This window comes from Microcaecilia unicolor, chromosome 9, assembly GCF_901765095.1.
Source record: "Microcaecilia unicolor chromosome 9, aMicUni1.1, whole genome shotgun sequence".
NCBI lineage: Eukaryota > Metazoa > Chordata > Amphibia > Gymnophiona > Siphonopidae > Microcaecilia > Microcaecilia unicolor.
This window is the reverse complement of record NC_044039.1, coordinates 40430428-40451504: the sequence shown is the minus strand read 5'-3', so window position 1 is coordinate 40451504 and position 21077 is coordinate 40430428. Positions and strand designations below refer to the sequence as shown.

General features: G+C 45.8%; 1 protein-coding gene across 1 annotated transcript in view; it reads left to right on the top strand.

Moving 5' to 3' along the window:
* The window catches only part of CACNA1C (calcium voltage-gated channel subunit alpha1 C), a 1308019-nt gene that overhangs the window by 1245253 nt on the left and 41689 nt on the right, over nucleotides 1-21077 (top strand). The window contains 5 exon segments of the mRNA XM_030214166.1: nucleotides 1475-1576; nucleotides 10590-10717; nucleotides 13763-13897; nucleotides 16767-17119; nucleotides 17865-17891. Of these exon segments, the coding sequence (XP_030070026.1) occupies nucleotides 1475-1576; nucleotides 10590-10717; nucleotides 13763-13897; nucleotides 16767-17119; nucleotides 17865-17891 (745 nt within the window).

Sequence of the window (21077 nt, the reverse complement as noted above, 5' to 3'; positions counted from 1 at the left end):
GAACCAACATAATGGAAAAATAAAACACCTAGACAACAAAGGTAGAAGAAAGCATTTTATTTTGAATGTTTTAAATAGAATATATTAGCTTTCGGAAATGTGCAATTGTGTTCAATAGAAAAGAAATGCATTTCTGTTGTTATTTCTCCAGTGTTGTAGTATATGTTAAGTTTAACTTCTTGGGGTTCTCAATTTTTGTGTAAATATTTTAATTTCTAATTTGTGATCCCTTGGTCTGTATTTGGTGAAGGTCTGTCGTTGTGATTAGTATTGGCAGGTGGGGAAATTGGAGGGGAGGCAGGAAGGAGAGGGGTCAGAGAAAGTGCCCTCCTTTATTTTCTGACCTGGGTCATAGCATGTCTAACACTGGCCCTGACCCTTGCTTTATAACTGATGGGGAACCCCAAGCATCCCCAGCTGAGAACCTCCTCCAAAGGCAGCCAGAATCCCCTTCTACCAAACTCTCCAGTCAATGACAGCATCCTTGAGCCACCGACTACTAAGCTCGCAGGTGGTGCTGGCATTAGTGGCTTAGGGACATTGCTGCTGCCTGCCAAGCTTGGTAAAAGGGAGTTCTGGCTGCCTTCGGAGAAAGTCTTCAGCTAACAGAGCTTGAGGATCCTCATTAGCTATTTATATTTTGAGGTGGAGGTATGGCGGGGCAGAGATAATTTTGTGCCCATCCACTTTAGGCTCAGGCCCACCCAAAATTGGCTGTCTGGCTACGCCACTGTCATAGATAAGGGTTATTGTAGTGGTGTACAGTTGGGGATAGTGGGTTTTAGGGCGCTCAGCAGACAAGATATGGGAACAAAGGTGAGAAGTATACCTGGGAGCATTTATTTGAAGTCCACTGCAGTGCCACTTTGCTCTCCTGGGATGTCTTGGGGACCAGTGTAATAAAAATGCTGGCCCTTCCTACATCCCGGTGGCTTGATTTTTTTTTTTTAATTTGAAAATGGTCCAAAAAAAAAAAAAAACTTACAAAGTACAAAACCTTATTTGAAATGGTATTCATGAAAAAACAGATATCAGTTTTTCTTTTCTCAAACATGACCTTCTTTCCTATTCAGATTTTGGATGCTATATGCAAAACATCCAAAGTTGGACTTAGACGTCATATCGAAAATGCCCCTGCATGCTACTTAAAGTATATGCCCCCTTATAAAATTGCTTTCTTAAAATGTGTTAATTGCACATGTTTAACACAGACTTCTTAACCATACCTGAAGAGTGGCATTAACCTGGGTCTATATGTCAATGTAATAAGCATTACATTTAAATCAGATGTGTTCTATTATTTTGCCTATTAGCAACTCATTTGAAATTTTAAGATATCAATGGCAAAATCTATGTGTTGACACTAGCAGTAATACATTAGTGCTACCTTGTAACATGTGTTAATGGCAATATGAGACATTTACCAGACAATAATAAATAGATCCTATAGGTAACTAAATTTTCTTTTTTCAAGGTAATCTAGAGCAAGCGAATGAGGAGCTACGAGCAATCATTAAGAAAATCTGGAAGCGCACTAGCATGAAGTTGCTAGACCAAGTGGTGCCTCCTGCTGGTGGTAAGTGTACATTACAAGGATAATTCTATAAAGCAGGCACTAACATTTATGCACAAACTGGGCATGTAAATGATTACAATACTAGCATATACACGCAATGAGCTGGATTCAGTAAATGGCACTCAAAATTCAGCACAGTAAAACAACGCTGAATGGTATTTTATAATGGGTATTCTGGGATTGGCGCCCTTTAAAGAATAGCACACAGCACCAGGATCCATGCTCAACTTTGGGTGCAAGGAGTTACACCATTGAAACCATGTGTAAATCCTAGTTGGGCACAGATCTGCACTATTCTGTAACACTGCACACATTTTATGGGAATCCCCCTGACCTATCCCTGCCCTCCCATGACCACGCCCCTTTGCAGATCCACCTTGGAATGCTCTTCTACACTGAAAATTCAGCACAGATGTAGCGTCTAATGTTTGGCACCGTATATAGAATTCCCCCATATGCGTGCACGTATGCACATAGATACCATACAAGCATCTAAACACTAGTTTGTAACATATCTTCAGTAGCATGTAGTTTGCAGGTGGGCATACACATGGGCAGAACGTAGGTGAGATGGACAGCTACGCACATATCTTATAGTCATAGTACAAGCATATTTCCCACAACTGCCAGCTCTGTGACTAGCATGAGCACTCACACCTAAATGCATATGTGCATATACACCCAGTTATGCTTGTATTCTGTAAAGAAAAGTAGGCACCTACTTTTCTTTATAGAATAAGCTCCTACCTGACACCCTATGGGTACCTAATTGTAGACATGCAACTGTAGAAGTATCCCTCACATGATGAACCATGCCTGCTTGCTCATTGGTTAGTCTTTTAATTGCTGCATGTTTAGCTTTTCTTTTTTTCTTTTTTAAATTCTCAACATAGGCATCACTATGGGGTGGCAGGGGGTGGCAAGTGCCACCCATAATTACCTTGCCACCCCAAAATCTGTGTTCTTCCGTGAGTCCAGCATCACCTCCTACCTCCCCCTTATGGGCCCTACAAACTTGCTTTGTTAACCAGTACTGCTGACAGTGATTACAACAGGCTCCCTCTGGCCAGCCCCGGGGTCCTTCCCTCTGTCACAAATTCCTGTTGCCGCGTGGGAAAGATGTGGCAGAGGGGAAACCTCAGAGCCGCTGGGGCAAACTATGCAAGTTTATAGGGCCCACAAGGAGGGAGGGAGGGAGGACAGAGGGATATAAGGAGGTGATGCCAGACCTGCAGGGAGAGGGGAGAAACTGCCCATGGATCTAGGGAATGGAGAGGAGAGGAAAGGAGAACATGTTTATGGATAGAAGGGAAGGGAGAGTGGACAACCTCCACATGGATATAAAGGAAGGGAGAGGAGAGTGGGACTTGCTGTCCATGGATAGAAGGGAAGGGAGAGGGAACACGCTGCACATGGATAGAAGGAAAGGGAAGGGAGAGGAAAGGGGAAAATGCTACCTATGGATAGAAGGGAAAGGAGATGGGACAAGCTGCACATTGACATATGGAAGGGAAGGGAGAGGAGAACAAGGTTCCTATGGATATATGGAAGGGAAGGGAGAAGAGAGGACGACATGCTGCCCATGGATATATGGAAGGGAAGGAAGAGGAGAGGGGACATGCAGCCCATGAATATAAGGGTAGGAAGAGGGGACAAGCTGCCCATGGATGTATGGAAGGGAAGGGACAGGAAAGGGGTACATGCAGCCCATGGACAGAAAGGGAAGGAGCGTGGGCAAGCTGCCTATAAATGCATGGAAGGGAAGGGAGAGTAGAGGGGGGTAAGCTGCCCATGGATAGAAGGAAAGGGAGAGAAGAGATGCTGCTCATGGATATATGGAAGGGAAGGGAGAAGAGAGGACGACATGCTGCCCATGGATATATGGAAGGGAAGGAAGAGGAGAGGGGACATGCAGCCCATGAATATAAGGGTAGGAAGAGGGGACAAGCTGCCCATGGATGTATGGAAGGGAAGGGACAGGAAAGGGGTACATGCAGCCCATGGACAGAAAGGGAAGGAGCGTGGGCAAGCTGCCTATAAATGCATGGAAGGGAAGGGAGAGTAGAGGGGGGTAAGCTGCCCATGGATAGAAGGAAAGGGAGAGAAGAGATGCTGCTCATGGATTTATGGAAGGGAAGGGGGAGGATAGGGAGCATGCTGCCCCTGGATAGAAGGGAAAGGAGAGGGGAGAAGCTACACATGGGTGGAAGGGGTGGGGGAATGCTGCACATGGATGAAAGAGAAGGAAGAGGGGAGAAATGCAGCACATGGGTTGAAGGGGAGGGAGAGAGGAAGGGGGAAATGCTGCACAGGAAAGGAAGAGGGAGAAATGCATCATATGGATGGAAGGGAAGAGAAGAGAGAGAGGAGAAATGCTGCACATGGATGGAAGAGAAGGGAAGAGGTAGAAAACTAGATAGGTATGGAATGAGGCAAAAGAAAAGAAAAAGATGAAAGATCAGTGCTAAAGAAAAGATATAGGGCAGGAAGTGAAGAAGAAAGGAGGCAAGGAAATAAGTAACAAATGGACAGGAGGTCCTGGAAGTAGTTAAGCATGCAAAGGGAAGGATACAGAACCAGAGACTGGGAACAAGATGATTAGAAAAATAAAAACACCAGACAACAAAGATAGGAAAAATTATTTTATTTTCAGTTAGAGATTGAATTATGTCAGTTTTAAGAATTTACATCTGCCAGCTTTATTTTGCACTGTACAGGAGGAAATACATTTTTCTATTTCTCTGGTGTTGCACTGCATGCAGAATCTGGCATTTCAGGTTTCAGTTTTATTTTTGTCTACATTAGTTCTTTTAGGGCCCCTTTTACAAAAGCACACTACGTTTTTAGCACATGCTAAAAATGCTAGCATGCCTTTGTAAAAGACCCTCATAGTTTGCTTATCCTGTATTTGAACAGGAGGTCTATGTTCTGCATGTGTGACCAAGGCCAGAATGGGGTGCTGTGGAAGAGTATGAGAGAAGAAGGGAGATAGGTCCCAAGGTGTCGAATGAGGGTGGAAATGGAGATAAAGTTGTCAAAGAGAGGCAATAGGAGATGGGGTAGAAGGTAAGAGACAGAATATACTGGAGACAAGGGAAGGAAGAGCTGGGGTTGATGAGGGGATGAGAAGCAGTGGAGGGTAGATGACGGCTGAGATGGTGAGTACAGAGGATAGAATGAGGGACTAGAGAGTGGGTGAAAGATAGAGGGGGGATTAGCAGAATAATTTCTTGAATGACACTAGCAGCTTGTCCCCTTCTCGCCTTCCCACCCGCTTCTGCTCCCTGGGCCTACTTTACACAGCCCTGGTGATCCAGTGGCCAACTGGGGCAAGAGCGATCCTCCTACAGTCCTGCCCATGCAGTCTCCATACACTCTCCATACAGAAAATGGCTACCGTGAGTTCCGTGGCAATTTTGAGAGACTGACGCTAGTTCCCACGGCAATCCCATGAGTGCCACTGAAACGTACAGCAGTCACTTTCAATATGGTCGGAGAATGGAGATTGTATGGGCAGGAGTGTAGGATGGAGATGGATGGAGTGCTCATGCCCCAGCTGATCTGGCGCAACAATCGGCTCGCAGATTTTCAAAAAATCTAACAACCAGCTCTTGCGAGCCAATGCAAGCCAGGTCCAACACACCACTGAAAGGAAGGGAGAGCTCAGATTGGAGTGGCAAGAAGGGGGAACAGATGGGGGACCATGGAGGCCCCATGGAGCTATTTTAAAGTAAACCGGGAGGAGGGGATGGTGGAGGAAGAAATGCTGGGCCTGGGAACGGGAGAAGAGAGGGATGACAATGGGGTGGAGGGAAGGAAGAGAGAGGGAAAGATATCGGACTCATGAGTGGTGGGGAGGAGGGATAGATGCTAGATGGGAGGGCAGTTGTGAAGACAAAGATGTTGGACCCAGAGAAGGAAGGGAAGGAGAGGCAGGTGTTGAACAATAGGAGAGAAGGAGCTAGGGAGAGATGCTGGCTTATGTGGGATAGGGTGGGAGGGGAACAACAGTAGCAGGAAAGAGAGAGGGAGAAATGTTGGATCATGGAGGGGAGAGAGAGGAAGAGAGATGATTGACCATGGGGGGAGCAGGAGGGTACAGAGATGGGACAGGAAGATGATAGGGGTGTGGAGAAAAAGGGACAGGGAAATGTTAGACCATGGTGGGAGGGATAGGGAAAGGAAATATTGGGCTCCAAAAGTGGAGGGAGGGAGAGGGAGGGGAAATAATGGAAATGGCAGAACTATGTGGGACAGGCCTAGAAGGGATGGCAAGATAATTAGTGAGAGAAAGATAGTGAATACAGAGGTAGAAATGAAGTAATGAAGAGTAGTTAAAAGATGGAAGGGAATAGCAGGCTGGGGAAGGAGTGATAGGAAATGAGACAGCTAAGGAATGATAGAAGAATATAGAAAGTTAATAGGTAGCTGAAATGTGAAGGAGAAGGGTGAGAAAGAAGATGAAGTTTGAGTGGATAAAGAGGCTGAAAAGAAAAAAAGGAAATAAGATAGATAAGGGAAGGATCAATATGTCAGAGACAGGTGTAGTGAAGGAATAGAACAAGACAGGAGAGAGAAGAAAAGATAAATGGATAAAAGTCACTAGAAAGAGAATTAGCAGAAGACTGAGAAAGAAGGACCAACATGATGGACAAATAAAATGTCCAGACAACAAAGGTAGAAAAAAGTGTTTTATTTTCAGTTTATTAACTTGAATTTAACTTTGGGATTTGTGTATCACAAATGACTTTGTACTGTGATTATTGGCATAGCCAGATGGTTGATTGGGGGGGGGGGGGGGGGCAGGGATGAACTTAAGTGGGTGGCACCAAATTCTCTCCCTGCTGCCTGTCTCCTGTCCCCCCTCCCCACACCCCGCCTGAATACAAAATATAAATACCTGAGCTGGCAGGGATCTCCAGGCCTCTCTACATGAAGACTTCCTCTTCCTTTGCTGCTCTGACAGTCAGAAATCTTCCAAGCTCTGCATCCAGTGGCAGTGTCCCCGTGCTGCTGCCGTTACTGCTGACCCAAGCCCGTGAATGCTTGGTTTTTCTGCATACATGAAAACTGAGTATGCATTGGGGGGCCAGCAATGGCGGCGGCAGAAGCTTGAGGCCACCAGCTGCAGAGGTTGGAGAGCTCTGGCTGCCAGACCAGAGGAGGTGGTCTTCAGCTGGCAGAGCTTGGAGATCCCTGCCACCACAGGAAAGATGAGGACTAATTTTGGTGGGTGTGAGCCCAAAGTGTGTATGGGGGGGGGGGGGACACAGGCCCCCCCATAGTGATGCTACCAATTGTGTTCAATACAAAAAGGAAGTGCATTTCTGTTTTTATTTCTTCAGTGTTGCAGTACATGCCATGTTTCAACGTCTGTGTTCATATTGCCATTTTTCAAATTTCTGATCCCTTGTTCTGTATTTGGTGAAGGCCTGTCTGTGTTTTGTGAGTGAAAACGTCATTTAAAGTTGCTTCATATGTGGCAGCAGTGGTGGGTGGGAAGATTAGAACATAAGAGTAGCCATACTGGGTCAGCCCAATGGTCCATCTATCCCAGTATCCTGTTTTCCAAACAGTGGCCAAGCCAGGTCACAAGTACATGGCAGAAACCCAAATCATGGCAACACCCCATATTACAAATCCCAGGGCAAGCAGTTGCTTCCCATGTCTGTCTCAATAGCTAATTGGGGGAGGGGGCCCCCTCCTTTATTTCTGCCCTGGGCCCCAATCTGCCTAAAACCGGCCCTGACGGAGTTGCTGTCAAAGCCTTCTCCAGCCTATCCCAATTTGTCCTGTCATATACAATACACACAATGTAGAAATCCACCCAGCTCTGTCCAAACCAGCTAAGTTCACATTCCAACCTAACTGTACCCTTGGCCCACCTCTAACCTATCTGGTTAGGGGATGACCTGTTAGCAGACATAGTCAGCGGAACTAATCAGTTAAATGCCACGGAATATTAGCTGCCAGTGTGGTTAGACTGGACAGGAGCCTCTTCTGCCTGGTTAAACCCATTTGAATATTGACCCTAGTAGCACATAAGCTATTTGTATAGTGACTGAATATCATAAGAACATAAGAATAGCCATATTGGGTCAGGTCAATGGTCCATCTAGCCCAGTATCCTGTTTCCAACAGTGGCAAATCAAGGTCACAAGTACCTGGCAAGAACCCAATTAGTAGTAACATTCCATGCTACCAATCCCAGGGCAAGCAGTGGCTTCCCATGTCTATCTTAATATCTATGTCTATCTTAATAACTATGGACCTTTCCTGTAGGAACTTGTCCAAAGCCACATTGAGCCTGCAAATTGGTGGGAAAATGTGGGATACAAATGCTACAAACAAACAAACAAATAAATAAATAAAACACAGATACACTAACCACTGCTACCAGATCCTGCAGCAATGAGTTCCAGAGCTTAATTATTCTTTGAGTGAAAAAAATATTTCCTCCTATTTGTTTTAAAAGTACTTCCATTTAACTTCATTGAGTGCCCCCTAGTCATTGTACTTTCTGAAAGAGTAAACACTGATTCAGCTCTAACTGTTCTACATCACTCAGGATTTTGTAGACCTCAATCATATCCCCCCTCAGCTGACTCTTTTCCAACTGAAGAACCTTAACCTCTTTAGTCTTTCCTCATATGGGAGGTGTACCATCCCCTTTATCATTTTGGTCACTCTTCTTTGAACCTTTTCTAATTCTGCTATATCTTTTTTGACATACAATGCGCAGAACTGAACACAATTTTCAAGGTGAGGTCTCAACATGGAGCAATACAGAAGCATTAGAGTATTCTTGGTCTTATATACCATCCCTTTTCTAATAATTCCTAGCATCCTGTTTGCTTTTTTGGCCACCGCCACACACTGGGCAGAATATTTCACCACTGTATGAGTAATAGCCAGCAGTCAGTGACAAATATGTATATTAAGCAGCACTGTTTGTATAACAGCATTGAATATGCATCTCTTTTTAAATGCCACAACTGGCATTTAAATAACACGCTGACCAAGAGCTTTAAAAATTGACTCCATAGTATCTACAGTCCAGCTGAAACCTAAAGCTGGTGGACCAGACAAAAGAGGCGAGGCACTAGGCTCTGTCAGAGAGGCCTAAGAGATGGATTGTGCTAACCCCTCCCAGGGTAGGAATAAACTTCATACAAAGCTCAGTTTGTTTCTTCTCTGCCCCCTGTTTGTATCTTTCTCCCCATCTGCTTTCTCTCTGCCTGTCTTTCTCCATAAACTCATTGGGTCCAATATTCAGACTGCAGGAGTTAGCTGGGTTGACTCCCGCAGTTGGTACTGAGCCTGGATAGTCAATGCCTGGCCATATTCGGTGACCGGCATTGAATATCTGGGTATTTTTTTGTCCGGTTTCAACTTAACTGGCGAAGTCAATATTCAGGTCTGACTGGTTAAGTTGAAACCAGCCAAAGATAGACCTGCTATTTTGGTGGCTGAATTTGGCCGCCAAACTTAGCCATCGATGTGCTGAATATTAGCAGATAGCCGGTTATATCGTGTAATATAACCGGTCATCCGCTAAGCAGGACCGCTGAGAGGGGGTGGGGGGGGGGGGCAAAATTCACCGGGCCCAGGCCTCCAAGGGGGGTCTGGCACCGGGGTCTCTCTCTCTCTCTCTCCTGCTCCTGATGGGACCCATTTGATCGCGTCCTGACAGGAGTGGGAGAGAGAAAACTCAGGCGCCAGGCCCCCCCCTGCATTGCCTGCCAAGCGGCTGCTGGGCCCTCAGGCCATGCATGCTCAGTTTTGAAACCGAGCATGCGCAACATGAGAGAAAAGCAGACGCAGGGGCAGGCAATGAGGCTGAGGAAAGAGCAGCGCTGGAGGAAGGGCCTCAGGATCCAAGGTTTTTACAGTTCCGGCGGCGACCCTGGGGGGCAGCGGCGATCCTGAGGGGGCGATGGTGGCCCTGCCCCCGGGCCCGGCGGTGGCGGCCCTGCCTTGGACCCAGCTCTGTCTTTCAGCGGCCCTGCTGCTAAGCGCTAATTGGCAATATCCAGCTGGAAGTAACTGGTGATCTCCCGCTGAATGTTGCCGGATAGCCAGTTAAATGGTTTTAAATATCGGGCGGATCCACTCTTCTCCACTGAGTTGAGGCAAGCTGAGCAGCAGCTCAGAAATGATCTGAAAGTACATGCAGATGATCACAGCAGTTGATCCCCCTTCTCCACAGGCATATGCATGTGGAAGAGGGAAAGGAAGAACAACTGTGAGAATGGTAAGCATGTGCTCTTGCCATGTCCCGATGCATAGGAGTGGAATGGAGTGGGCCACTGGGGCCATAGCCTTGCCCTTACCAATATTTTGCCCAACACAGCATCTCCAATTAGAGAATTTGGGGACAGAGCCAGACATCGTTTTGTTTTATGTTTTTGGGCTCCTTCAACCAAAATGTTATTCTGCTGCCCCTGGCCTGATGCATCCAGCCTACTACAGTTTTGCCTTTGGCTGTGGAAAAAGGAATGGAGGAGTGAGTCAGTGCTCAGCAGAGACTTGTCTTTGACAGCCAGTAGGATGGATTTCCCCAGGACAGCAGGAAATGCTAGGAGAATATACCGCCCCCAACAGCAGGACACAGATCTCTTTGTAGCTTGACCCATGCTACTCACTAATATGCCAGCCTCACTGAAAGAGCATCTGGCCTTCCTTCCCCTACTATCCCACTTCTTCCAGTCAGGAAACAAATCTCGGTCTCTCCTATGTTGATGTGTAATTTGGAGAATGTGTAACGCTACTACTTGCGATGTCTGAGGTCTTTTTCCCTGATTTAACAATACTTAGGTAGTGAATCTGCAGTGCCCACTTTTTGTTGTAGTTTAACGCTACTACTGAGCCATCTGGATAACCTCAGGCTTCTCACATGCTGGGTCTATAGCAGAATTTGAAAAATCAAGCATTAAGACTTTCCTATCAGCTTCTTAAACTGCTGTTTGGAAAGGAACAAGTGATTGAAATCTACATTTTGTTATTCCTACAGATGATGAAGTGACAGTTGGGAAGTTTTACGCCACATTTCTAATCCAAGAATACTTCCGAAAATTCAAGAAACGTAAAGAGCAAGGTCTGGTGGGCAAACCCTCTCAGCGAAATGCTCTTTCTCTGCAGGTGGGTACAGCCGTTAAACAAGGAGGTTTTCACATCCTTCCCTGTCTGACTGTGACTCCATAACAAGCATTATGGAGATGGAGCTTCTGCCTAGCTCAGGGGCGTAGCCAGACAACAGCTTTTGGGTGGGCCTAGGCAAGAATTGGGTGGGCACCAAGTGTTCTCCCCCACCCCCACCCCCCAAAAAAATGATCTCAGCTGGTGGGAAAACGCTTCTTTCCACCTTGGCAGCAGGCATGCACTGAAAACTGAGCATGCGCAGGTGCCGGTGTCATGGAGAGTAGCGTTTTCGTTACCATCAGGGGAAAATCTTCAGCTGGCGGAGCTTGAGATTCCCACCAGTTACCACTAAACATGTGCTACTGTTGGGTGGGCCTGAGCCATAAATGGGTGGGCCCTGGCCCACCCAAGCCCACCTGTGGCTACGCCACTGCTACAGCTATCAGTTTGTGAGCTCAGAAGGTTTCAGTCTAAGGATACATTTTACAATGCTTTGCTTCTTTCAGTTGAACAGAGAAGTAGCTTAGTGGTTAAAACAGTGGGCTGACCACAAGCAAAACCAGGGTTCAAATTCCACTTTGTGATCTTGGACAAGTCGCTTAACCCTCCACTGTCTCAGGTCCACATGTGAAGAGCAATTCTATAAGGGTGCTTAACTAATTAGGGGTGCACCTAAATGGCCCGTTAGCTGGGAACTGGTCTGAATATTGGCCAGCACCCAGATAACTTTCAGTGCCCGTCTGTGACCCAGATATTCAATTCTGATGTGTGGATTAGGCCCCATGTGGTAAGTGCCTTTAAATTCACTGACTGCTGCAGGCTGAATATCAGGGGGTACCTTGATAGCAGCAAATCTGGAGGCTGCTATTCAAAGAAGTTATGGACCAAATTCTATAAATAGTGCCAAAAAATCAGCGACTAACTTTAGCCGCAAGGATGTATAGCAAGTAAACCCTGGTGCAAATCCTTGTGTCTAAATTAGGCGTGGATCCCCCCCTTATTCTGTAACAGCGAGCATAAATTCTAGGAATGCCCCTGATCCGCCCATGACTGCACCCCCTTTTCGGAGCCACATATAAAATTTATGCATGGATCCACACAACTAAAAATGCATGTGTAAATTTTAATTAATGCCAATTAGTGCCAGTAATTGATTATTAGCACCCAATTATTGGTGCTAATTGGCTTGTTAAATTATGTTTGCAGTTTTAAGTGCCATGTATAGAATTTCAGGGATAATGGCACTAAATATGTATGAGGTTGATATTCAGAAGGAAAAAAAAGCAGACCATGTAATCGCCCAACATGACCATGTTTCGCCCTACAAGGGCTGCATCAGGGGCTAAACAAATAGCCAGCAGGAACAGTCCAGTGTTTTCCCTGTCTGATTACTGCAGTACAGCACTAGAAACTAGCAAGAGGTTTGCTTTTACACGCAGCAGTTACAGCAGCAACAGCAACCTGATATTCAGGCTACCTTCAAATGCAAACAGCCCCTGATGCAGTCCTTGTAGGACGAAACATGGTCATATTGGGCGATTAAAGGAAATAGTTTGCTGTTTTGATAACTTGGAAATAAATAGCATTTTACTTTTTACACTGTCTGCTTTTTTTTTTCTGCTGTTCTGGAACTTGCAGATCATTTGTCTGTTTCTTTTTGGAGTTGATATTAAGCCAGTGGCGGTGAGCATTTTTTTTTAGGCACCTCAACGTTATTCCTGGATATTCAATTCTGGGCCATGCTCGGGTACCAACATTGAATATCCAGGTTTATGCAGCCGTCTGTCTCTCACGTAGTTAAGTGCAATATTCAGCACTTTAACTGCATAAGCAACATTGCATAAAGATAAGACTGACTTTTTCTGTGGTCTGATTTAATCGCAAAATTTAGGCAGATAAGTATCAACTCCGCCCATTATCGCAGCACTGCCAAGAGACACAGCTAGGCCCGGGGCAAGACCGTCCCCCAGTGGTATTCCTTGGTCGGCTGCCACCTGAGGCGGATCGCCGATGCGCACCCCCCACCAGGTGCAGCATTATCCCCTCCGGCGCATCACCTCCAAACACCAGCCCCCCCCCCCCCCCCCGGTGCATCCTGGGGTGCTGGGAGCAGCCACGCAGCTGTTGACTCCGCTGGTTCCCTGCTCCCTCTGCCCCGGAACAGGAAGTAACATCAGACGGAACAGGGAACCGGCGGAGCCAACAGATGCGCAGCTGCTCCCTGCACCCCTCCTGCAGCGTGCACCTGGGGTGGACCGCCCCCATCATCCTGCCCTTGGTATGCCGCTGCCACCCCCCACCTGGGCCACCGCGGCACCGTCTCCCGCCCCCGCCCCCCCCCCCCCCCCAAACACACACACACACATAGCTGCCCTCTCCCTTACCTTCTGTGTCTGACTGCTCCTGCTCTTGTGTGCCTGGATCCAGATGAGTACATTAACACCAGGTTATCAAGTTAATGCAATCATCCGGATTCCGGTCGTCATGCAGGAGCAGGAGAGAGACAGACCTGAAAGAAGCTTGCCGGCACTGGGCCCTCACCCTTGGAGGCCAGGCCCAGGAAACTTTGCTTCCCCCCCACCCCACCCCCCCCCACCCCCCCACCCCCCCGGTTGCCCTGCATGGTCTGTCCACAAAATAGCCGTCTTTGAGTTTACTGGATTGTGGTGATATTCAGTAACACTAACTGGGTTAGTGCTGCTGAATATCAGCAGATAGCCCGAAGCAAGTGATTTAACCAGCCAGGAGCCATTTCTGGCAGGTTGAATCGCTTTGAATATCAATGCCATTTATATATTCATTTGAATGCTGGCACCGATGTTTAAATTAACACAGTTGCTGCCACCACTGAAAATTGACTCCTGCAGATTATAGTCAGCCCTGACCAATAAAATGTGGTTGGCATATATTATAGATTTATTTTAAATTTTGATTCTTTATGCCAGAAACAAAATAAGAGGCCACATATAAATAATATCAATTACTGGTGTATAAACTTACTTTGCAAATCATATGTTAAAGGCCATGTGATATGTTTTCTCCAAGGCTGGTCTGCGCACATTACATGACATTGGTCCAGAGATCCGGCGAGCGATCTCAGGTGATCTTACAGCAGAGGAGGAGATGGACAAGGCCATGAAAGAAGCTGTATCTGCTGCTTCCGAAGATGACATCTTCCGGGTATGTAGTGTTGTCCTCATTCTTTTGCACTGAATATGGGAACTAGATCAACACACACTGCTATTTCAGGGGAAATAAGCTATTTCTTCATATATTGTTATAGTACTGAACATAAGAATAACCATACTGGGTCAGACCAATGGTCCATCTAGCCCAGTATCCTGCTTCCAGCAATGGTCAATCCAGATCACAAGTACCTGGTAGAAACCCAAATAGTAGCAACATTCCATGCTACCAATCCCAGGGCAAGCCATGGCTTCCCCCCCCCCCCCCCCCGTCTCTCTCAATAACAGACTATGGACTTTTCCTCCAGGAACTTGTCCAATCTTTTTTTTTAACCCAAATAAGCTAACCGCTGTTACCACATCTTCCACAATGAGTTCCAGAACTTAACTATTCGTTGAGTGAAAAAATATTTCCTCCTATTTGTTTTAAAAGTACTTCCATGTAACTTCATTGAGAGTCTCTTAGTCTTTGTACTTTTTGAAAGAGTAAAAATCGATTCACTTCCACGTGTTCTACACCATTCAGGATTTTGTAAACCACAGGTGTCTCTTTTTTCCAAGCTGAAGAGCCCTAACCTCTTTAGCTGTTTCAGGGGAAATAAGCTATTTCTTCATGTATCTTTATAGTACTGAACATAAGAATAGCCATATTGGGTCCATCTAGCCCTGTATCCTGCTTCCAGCAATGGCTAATCCATGTCACAAGTACCTGGCAGAAACCCAAATAGTAGCAACATTCCCTGCTACTGATCCCAGGGCAAGCAGTGGGTTTGTTGTGTCCCCCCCCCCCCCCCCCCCCAATCTCAATAGCAGGCTATGGACTTTTCCTCCAGGAACTTGTCCAAACCTTTTTTAAACTCGGATACGCTAATTGTAACTAGTCGCCCGCTTTTAGATGAGAGGCTATTCTGTAACGTAACCCCGGCATCAGCACCTCTAACATTTATGCACCTGCAGTTACTGTTGTAAAAGCGACAAGAGCACATATAACTTATTGTACTCTGCAAGAGGTGTGCGTAAGTGGCAGCTCCACCCAGGCCCCTCCCATGCTTCACTCATGTGAACACCCTTCTTGCATTTATGTGCTCTGTAACATATGCCAGTATTTCCAAAATCCAGTCCTGGAGTACCCCTTGTCAGTCAGGTTTTCAAGATGCCCACAATGAATATGCATGAACTTGATTTGCATATACTGCCTCCATTATATGCAAATCTGTTTCATACATATTCATTGTGGACATCCTGAAAACCTGGCTGGCAAGAGGGTACTCCAGGACTGGACTTGGGAAACACTGACCTATGCAAACACTTACAAAATAGCATTTATTCAATTTGTTGTCACTTAACGCACATAAGTGCTGGCTTTTTGCACATTTACATCTGCAAGTGGTACATAAATGCAGTTGCTCAGTTATGAAATTGCACTTTTTGTGGTAGAATGCTATATCATTTTTTGTCAGATATTCAGTAAGGCTGAATCTGATATTCAAAGAAGTATGGATACCATTATCTTGATATTTTTAGGGCTACCTTAACCAGGGCTGCTGAGAGGGGGCAGGGGGGACAAGATTCCCTGAACCTGGCCTCCATGGGGGGACCCGGCACCGGGGTCTGTCTCTTTCCTGCTCCTGTGTCCACGGTCCTGGCATACAGGAGCAGGAGAGTGACACACCAAGGCAGGAGCAGACACAGGAAGGTAGGGGGTGGGGGGCATTGGCAGCCCAAGTGGGGGGACGGTGGCAGTGGCGGCGACTGTGGCCCATGGGGGGGCAATGGCAGCTGCGGTGGCCCTAACCTTGGCCCTGCTCTGTCTCTTGGTGGCCCTGGTTATAACTGTGATTGAGAAATCTAGATAGAGTTAGCCAAATAGCAGCTGACTAACTTGAAACCCCACCCCCGCTGCCAACAGGAAGGAGGCCATGATAGTGCCTCTGTATTAGTCTGTAGTGAGGCTTCATTTAGAGTACTGTGTACAGTTCTGGAGGCTGCACATTCAAAAAGGTATAAACAGGATGGAGTCAGTCCAGAGGGCGGCTACAAAAAATGGTCAGTGGTCTTTGTCATAAAGCATATGGGGAAAGACTTGAAGATCTCAATATATATACTTTGGAAGGAAGGCTGGAGAGGAGAGATACGATAGAAACATTTAAATACTTCTGTGGCATAAATTCACAGGAGCTGAGTCTCTTTCAATTGAAAGGAAGCTCAGGAATGAAGGGGCACAGGATGAAAGTGAAAGCAGACAGACTCAGGAATAACCTAAGGAAATACTTCTTCATAGAAAGGATGGTAGATGCATGGAACAGCCTCCCAGTAGAGGTGGTAGAGACAAGGATTATATCTGAATTCAAGAAAGCTTGGAATAAGCCCAGGGAATTTATAAGGGAGATCAGTAGTTAATATGGATGCGCAGATATGGTCTTTTATCTGCTGTCATTTTCTCTGTTTCTATGAGTAAGTTTCAGTCAGACATCTGCTTGTCTGGCCAAAAGTTATCCATTGACTGCCAGGAGATTTTGAAAACCAGGGACATATCTGGGTAAATCCCAGTTACCAGATAAGTCATTTTGCATATTAGCCTTCTTGTTCTCAGTAGACAGCACTTTTCTTATATGCAAAGAAAGCAATGTAATAATACATTCTTCTTAATTAGCAGACAATGTCACTATTCCCCATGGAACCTGAAAAAGAATTATAGTGAACGTAGCAGTTTGATACCCAACCTGTTATCCTACAGATATGATCTTATGTAGTATGCAATGTTCAATGGCATCTTATATGGTTGTGCATAGCTGAATGCAAGAACATATGACTCTGTCAACGTTGCTGAGGGAAAATGCTTTCTGGTTTTTTTTTTCTGACAGAGGGCTGGTGGACTGTTTGGAAACCATGTTGGCTACTACCAGAGTGATGGCAGGAGCTCCTTCCCCCAAACCTTCACCACTCAACGCCCATTACATATCAATAAAACTGTGAATAGCCAAGCAGACACAGACTCTCCATCCCATGAAAAACTTGTGGACTCCACCTTCACCCCTAGCAGCTACTCTTCCTCTGGCTCAAATGCCAACATTAACAATGCTAACAATACTGCCTTGGTTCGTTTCCCCCACCTGGCTGGTTACCAGAGCACTGTCTGCACAGTGGAGGGCCACGGCAGACCACTCTCTCCAGCCCTCCGTACGCATGGAGGTTCTTGGAAACTCAGTTCAAGAAGGTAAGGCAAACCTCATCAAAGAAAGTTTATAAGGGAAACTGAGGAACTGAGTTCGATTCCCACTTCAGGCACAGGCAGCTCCTTGTGACTCTGGGCAAGTCACTTAACCCTCCATTGCCCCATGTAAGCCGCATTGAGCCTGCCATGAGTGGGAAAGTGCGGGGTACAAATGTAACAAAAAATAAAAAAATAAAAAATATGTGGGTAGTGTATGCTAATGGTCATAGCTATTACTGCTGGATTCTTCTGAATCTGAAGGTAAATGTGCACCCACTATCTTGTTAAACAAAATATAAGGTAATGTGAAAAAGTAAGAGAGAGAGTGAAGAGAAAACAGAGATAGATGAGGGGTTTGAGATGAAAATGTCAAGAAAGACAGGGGGAAGGAATAAAGATTTGGAAGATGATGGACTAAATGCAGGGAGTGAAAGGAAAGGGTATGGATGGAGCTATGAAGACACAAGAGGAAGAAGTCAAAAAGGGAAAGTGACAGGGTAGGAAAGAGTGAGGGAGAACTGGCTTGACATGGTTCTTGAATCCTGATCAGGCTCTACTGAGCCCAGAAGATGTAGTAAGTTGCTTGGGAGTAACCCTAGAGGAGGCATTGATGAAGACAGTTGTTCTGAGCAACCTTCCTTCATAAAGCTAATAAGATTAGTCAATGATTATTTTATTGGTGATCTGTTCTTTCTTTTTCTCCCCATGTACCCCCCCCCCCCCCCCCCATGCCTTCTTGATGAACTAGGACACGTTACTACGAAACACTGGGACGGTAGGTGTTCTCTGTTGAACTATTTCTTTCTTGTAGAGGTAGAAATACTCAACTGTTTCAATATATATATATATTGAAACATATATATATATATATATATATATATATATATATATGTTGTTGCCCTTCTTTTTGGACTTTGTGCTTTGTTTCCACAAACTAAGAGTTAGCATACACAGAAAGCATTCCTGCTACTAGCAAGATCTGAACAGAAGGACAAACAGTGGGGTGAAGGATCTTCATTTCATCTTTCACTTTGAATAGCATGATTTGAAGCTGTATGTTCAGAGCAGGCCAGGGGACCCACTGCCTTGAATGAGCCCAGTTCTTTCCTCCAGTAGCTGGCCCTGGTTGTAAATGTGTGGTTTTACTGCCTGTTGATGGCATTCCAACTTAATTCTTCTTGGTTATACTGTAATGTCAGTGTTTTTCATCTAACACTATTTTTTTTTCAACTTCTTAGAGCAGTGTTTCCTAATAATGTTGACTCATTCAGCATCAGCAGTAATACTGGAAAGCTTACTATCCAGTTTTATTAAATGCCAAGAATCTAGAAAATTGGCTCTTACAGTCCCTTTGGATACATACCAGCCAAAGTCTGCACCATGCATGCAATATTCCTGTTATGCAGCTCTGAGCTGTGTGGCAGTCCTCAACCAGTGCACCTGCCAGTGGGAAGAAGTGCAGTAATAATGTACTTTCAATCACAAGGGACAGGTATATCACAAGGGATCTGCCCCTTGCAACTTAAAGTGCAATACCATCACACCTCCCCTCACCAAAAGGAACACCAGTGGAGGACTCTCACATTTCTCACAGCTGCTTAGCAGAAACCCTACTACATAGATTGATATGTGACAGTAAAAAGTGACTAAACAATCCTATTAATTCTAATTGATGTCCAGCATGCCCCATGTCAGAGATGATAAACTACTAGTCTGGTGGCCAAATCACTCACAAGGCCCACCCAGAGGGTTGAGGCCCAAAAGCATAAAGAATGCACAGAAATTTCAAAATTAAATCCCCAGACATATTTTCAGGGTCCCACCCTAACCCTACCCCAGCACTACCCCTTTTCCTTGCAGAGGGTGGGGAGCAATTTTCAAAGGGCTTTCTTCAAGTTAAAGACCTGTTTACCCTTAGGAAATCCTTTCAAATTGTTTCTTAAATACATAACATGCTTGTGCATAAAATTATATAGGCGCAAATTAGCTTGTGGAGGGAAATCTTGTAAAGTTACACCTAGGTAACGGTGTTTTCACATACCTTTTTTACATCTATTTTATAAAGTCAAGTGTGCGCCTACTGGACTATATAAGATACTATTGTACGTATGAAATAATGTGAACATAGAGGCACCAGCACTTAACATCTGCTCAAGGGCTGGTGTAAATGTTAGCTTACACTTTCTGTAAGTACACATGTAAATTAAGGAATTTTATAATCTACACCTTATGGAGCAGATCAATGGCGTAGCCAGAAGGCAATTTTTGGATGGGCCAACGGGTTGGATGGGTGGGCACTACACCCCCCCCCCCCCCACACACACACACACACATATGCGCGCATCTGTCCAGCACATTTAAAGTTATCGGCGCTGCCTCCACTCACCTTCTCCCACCCCCACCTTGGTGCTGCCTCCTCTCCTGCACTTCATGGTCTCCGTCTCCCACCCCCGCGGCAGCGCTTGCAATTTGCTATCAGCGCTGCCTGACAGACGCGGCGCGACGACGTCCTGCTCCGAGACCTTCCCTCTGCCGCGTGCATTCCGCCCTGCGTAAACAGGAAGTTGAATCAACGCGGCAGAGGGAAGGCCCCGGAGCAGGAGGACGTCGCGCTGCGTCTGTCAGCTGTCAGGCAGGCAGCGCCGATAGCAAATTGCAAGCACTGCCGCGAGGGTGGGAGACAGAGACCGTGAAGTACAGGAGAGGAGGCAGCGCTACGGCGGGGGTGGGAGAAGGTGAGGATGGGCCTGAGACAAAACTGGGTGGGCCTGGGCCCATCCAGGCCCACCCGTAGCTACGCCCCTGGAGCAGATGCTGTAAATGGCACCCAAATTTGGGTCCTGAAAAAAATGAGCACTGAGCACTGTTCTATAAATGGCACTCCGAGTTGGCCGCCATTTATAGAATAACGAGTAGTGCTGGGATCCACGCCCAATTTTGGGCACATAGATTTACACCAACTGAAACCTGGTGTAAATCCTCACATGTAAATTAGGTGCAGATCCCCCAAATTCTCTAATACTGTGCACATCTGTAGTGAACGCTCCTGACCTGCCCATGCCCTTCTCATGACCACACCCCCTTTTCAGTTGTGCAGTAAAAAATTTACACACACATCTTTATAGAACATCGCTTAGCAGGATGTGTGTGCAAATCCAAATTGTTGACAATTAACGCCAATAATTGATTGTTAGCACCCAATTATTGGCACTAATTGACTCATACTCAAATTGTGTGCACAAATTGAGCATGCGCCCATATTTACATATTCAATTGTGAGTGTCATTTATAGAATTTGGGGGCAAGTGTGGACTGAACCCAAACTCCACCCCTGTTCACACCCATAGTGAAAGTGCACACCATGAAACTTTCACACATGCTTTCACGCTACTCAGCATTTTATATGAGGTCATGCATGTGCATAAATAACTAAAATACCAGTGTTATGTGGGTCCTTACAGCCTAAATGTAGACAGATCCTTATAAAATTACCCCTTAATGCTTTCTATAGTACCTCAATAAAACAAAGTTCTATGGTAAAATATACCAATATAACGTGGATTCTCTGAGGACAAGCAGGACAATGGTATCCTTACATCTGATCTGGGTGATGTCATCTGACGGAGCCCAGTGTGGGACACTACTCAGTGCTCTGTAACTTTAAGAGACTTTTGGCAGCAGTCCCACCATGCATGCTCGAGTGCTTTCCCCCACTCGATGTTGGAGCATGGGACCCTCAGTCGTCTTTGTTCTACGGAGCTAAGAGGTCGCATTTTGTTTCTCTCCTCAGCACTTCTTGCGTTTTTGTGCCTTCCCATGTGTGGTTCTTTAGACTAGTTTACTTATTTTTCTTCATAAAAGTTTAGTTACTTCTCTCCCTTTTATTTTATTAGCGTTTTCGGCATTTTTAAGTTTTCTTTCCCAGATCCAGAGGCCCTCCTCTTAGGCCGCAACACCAAGC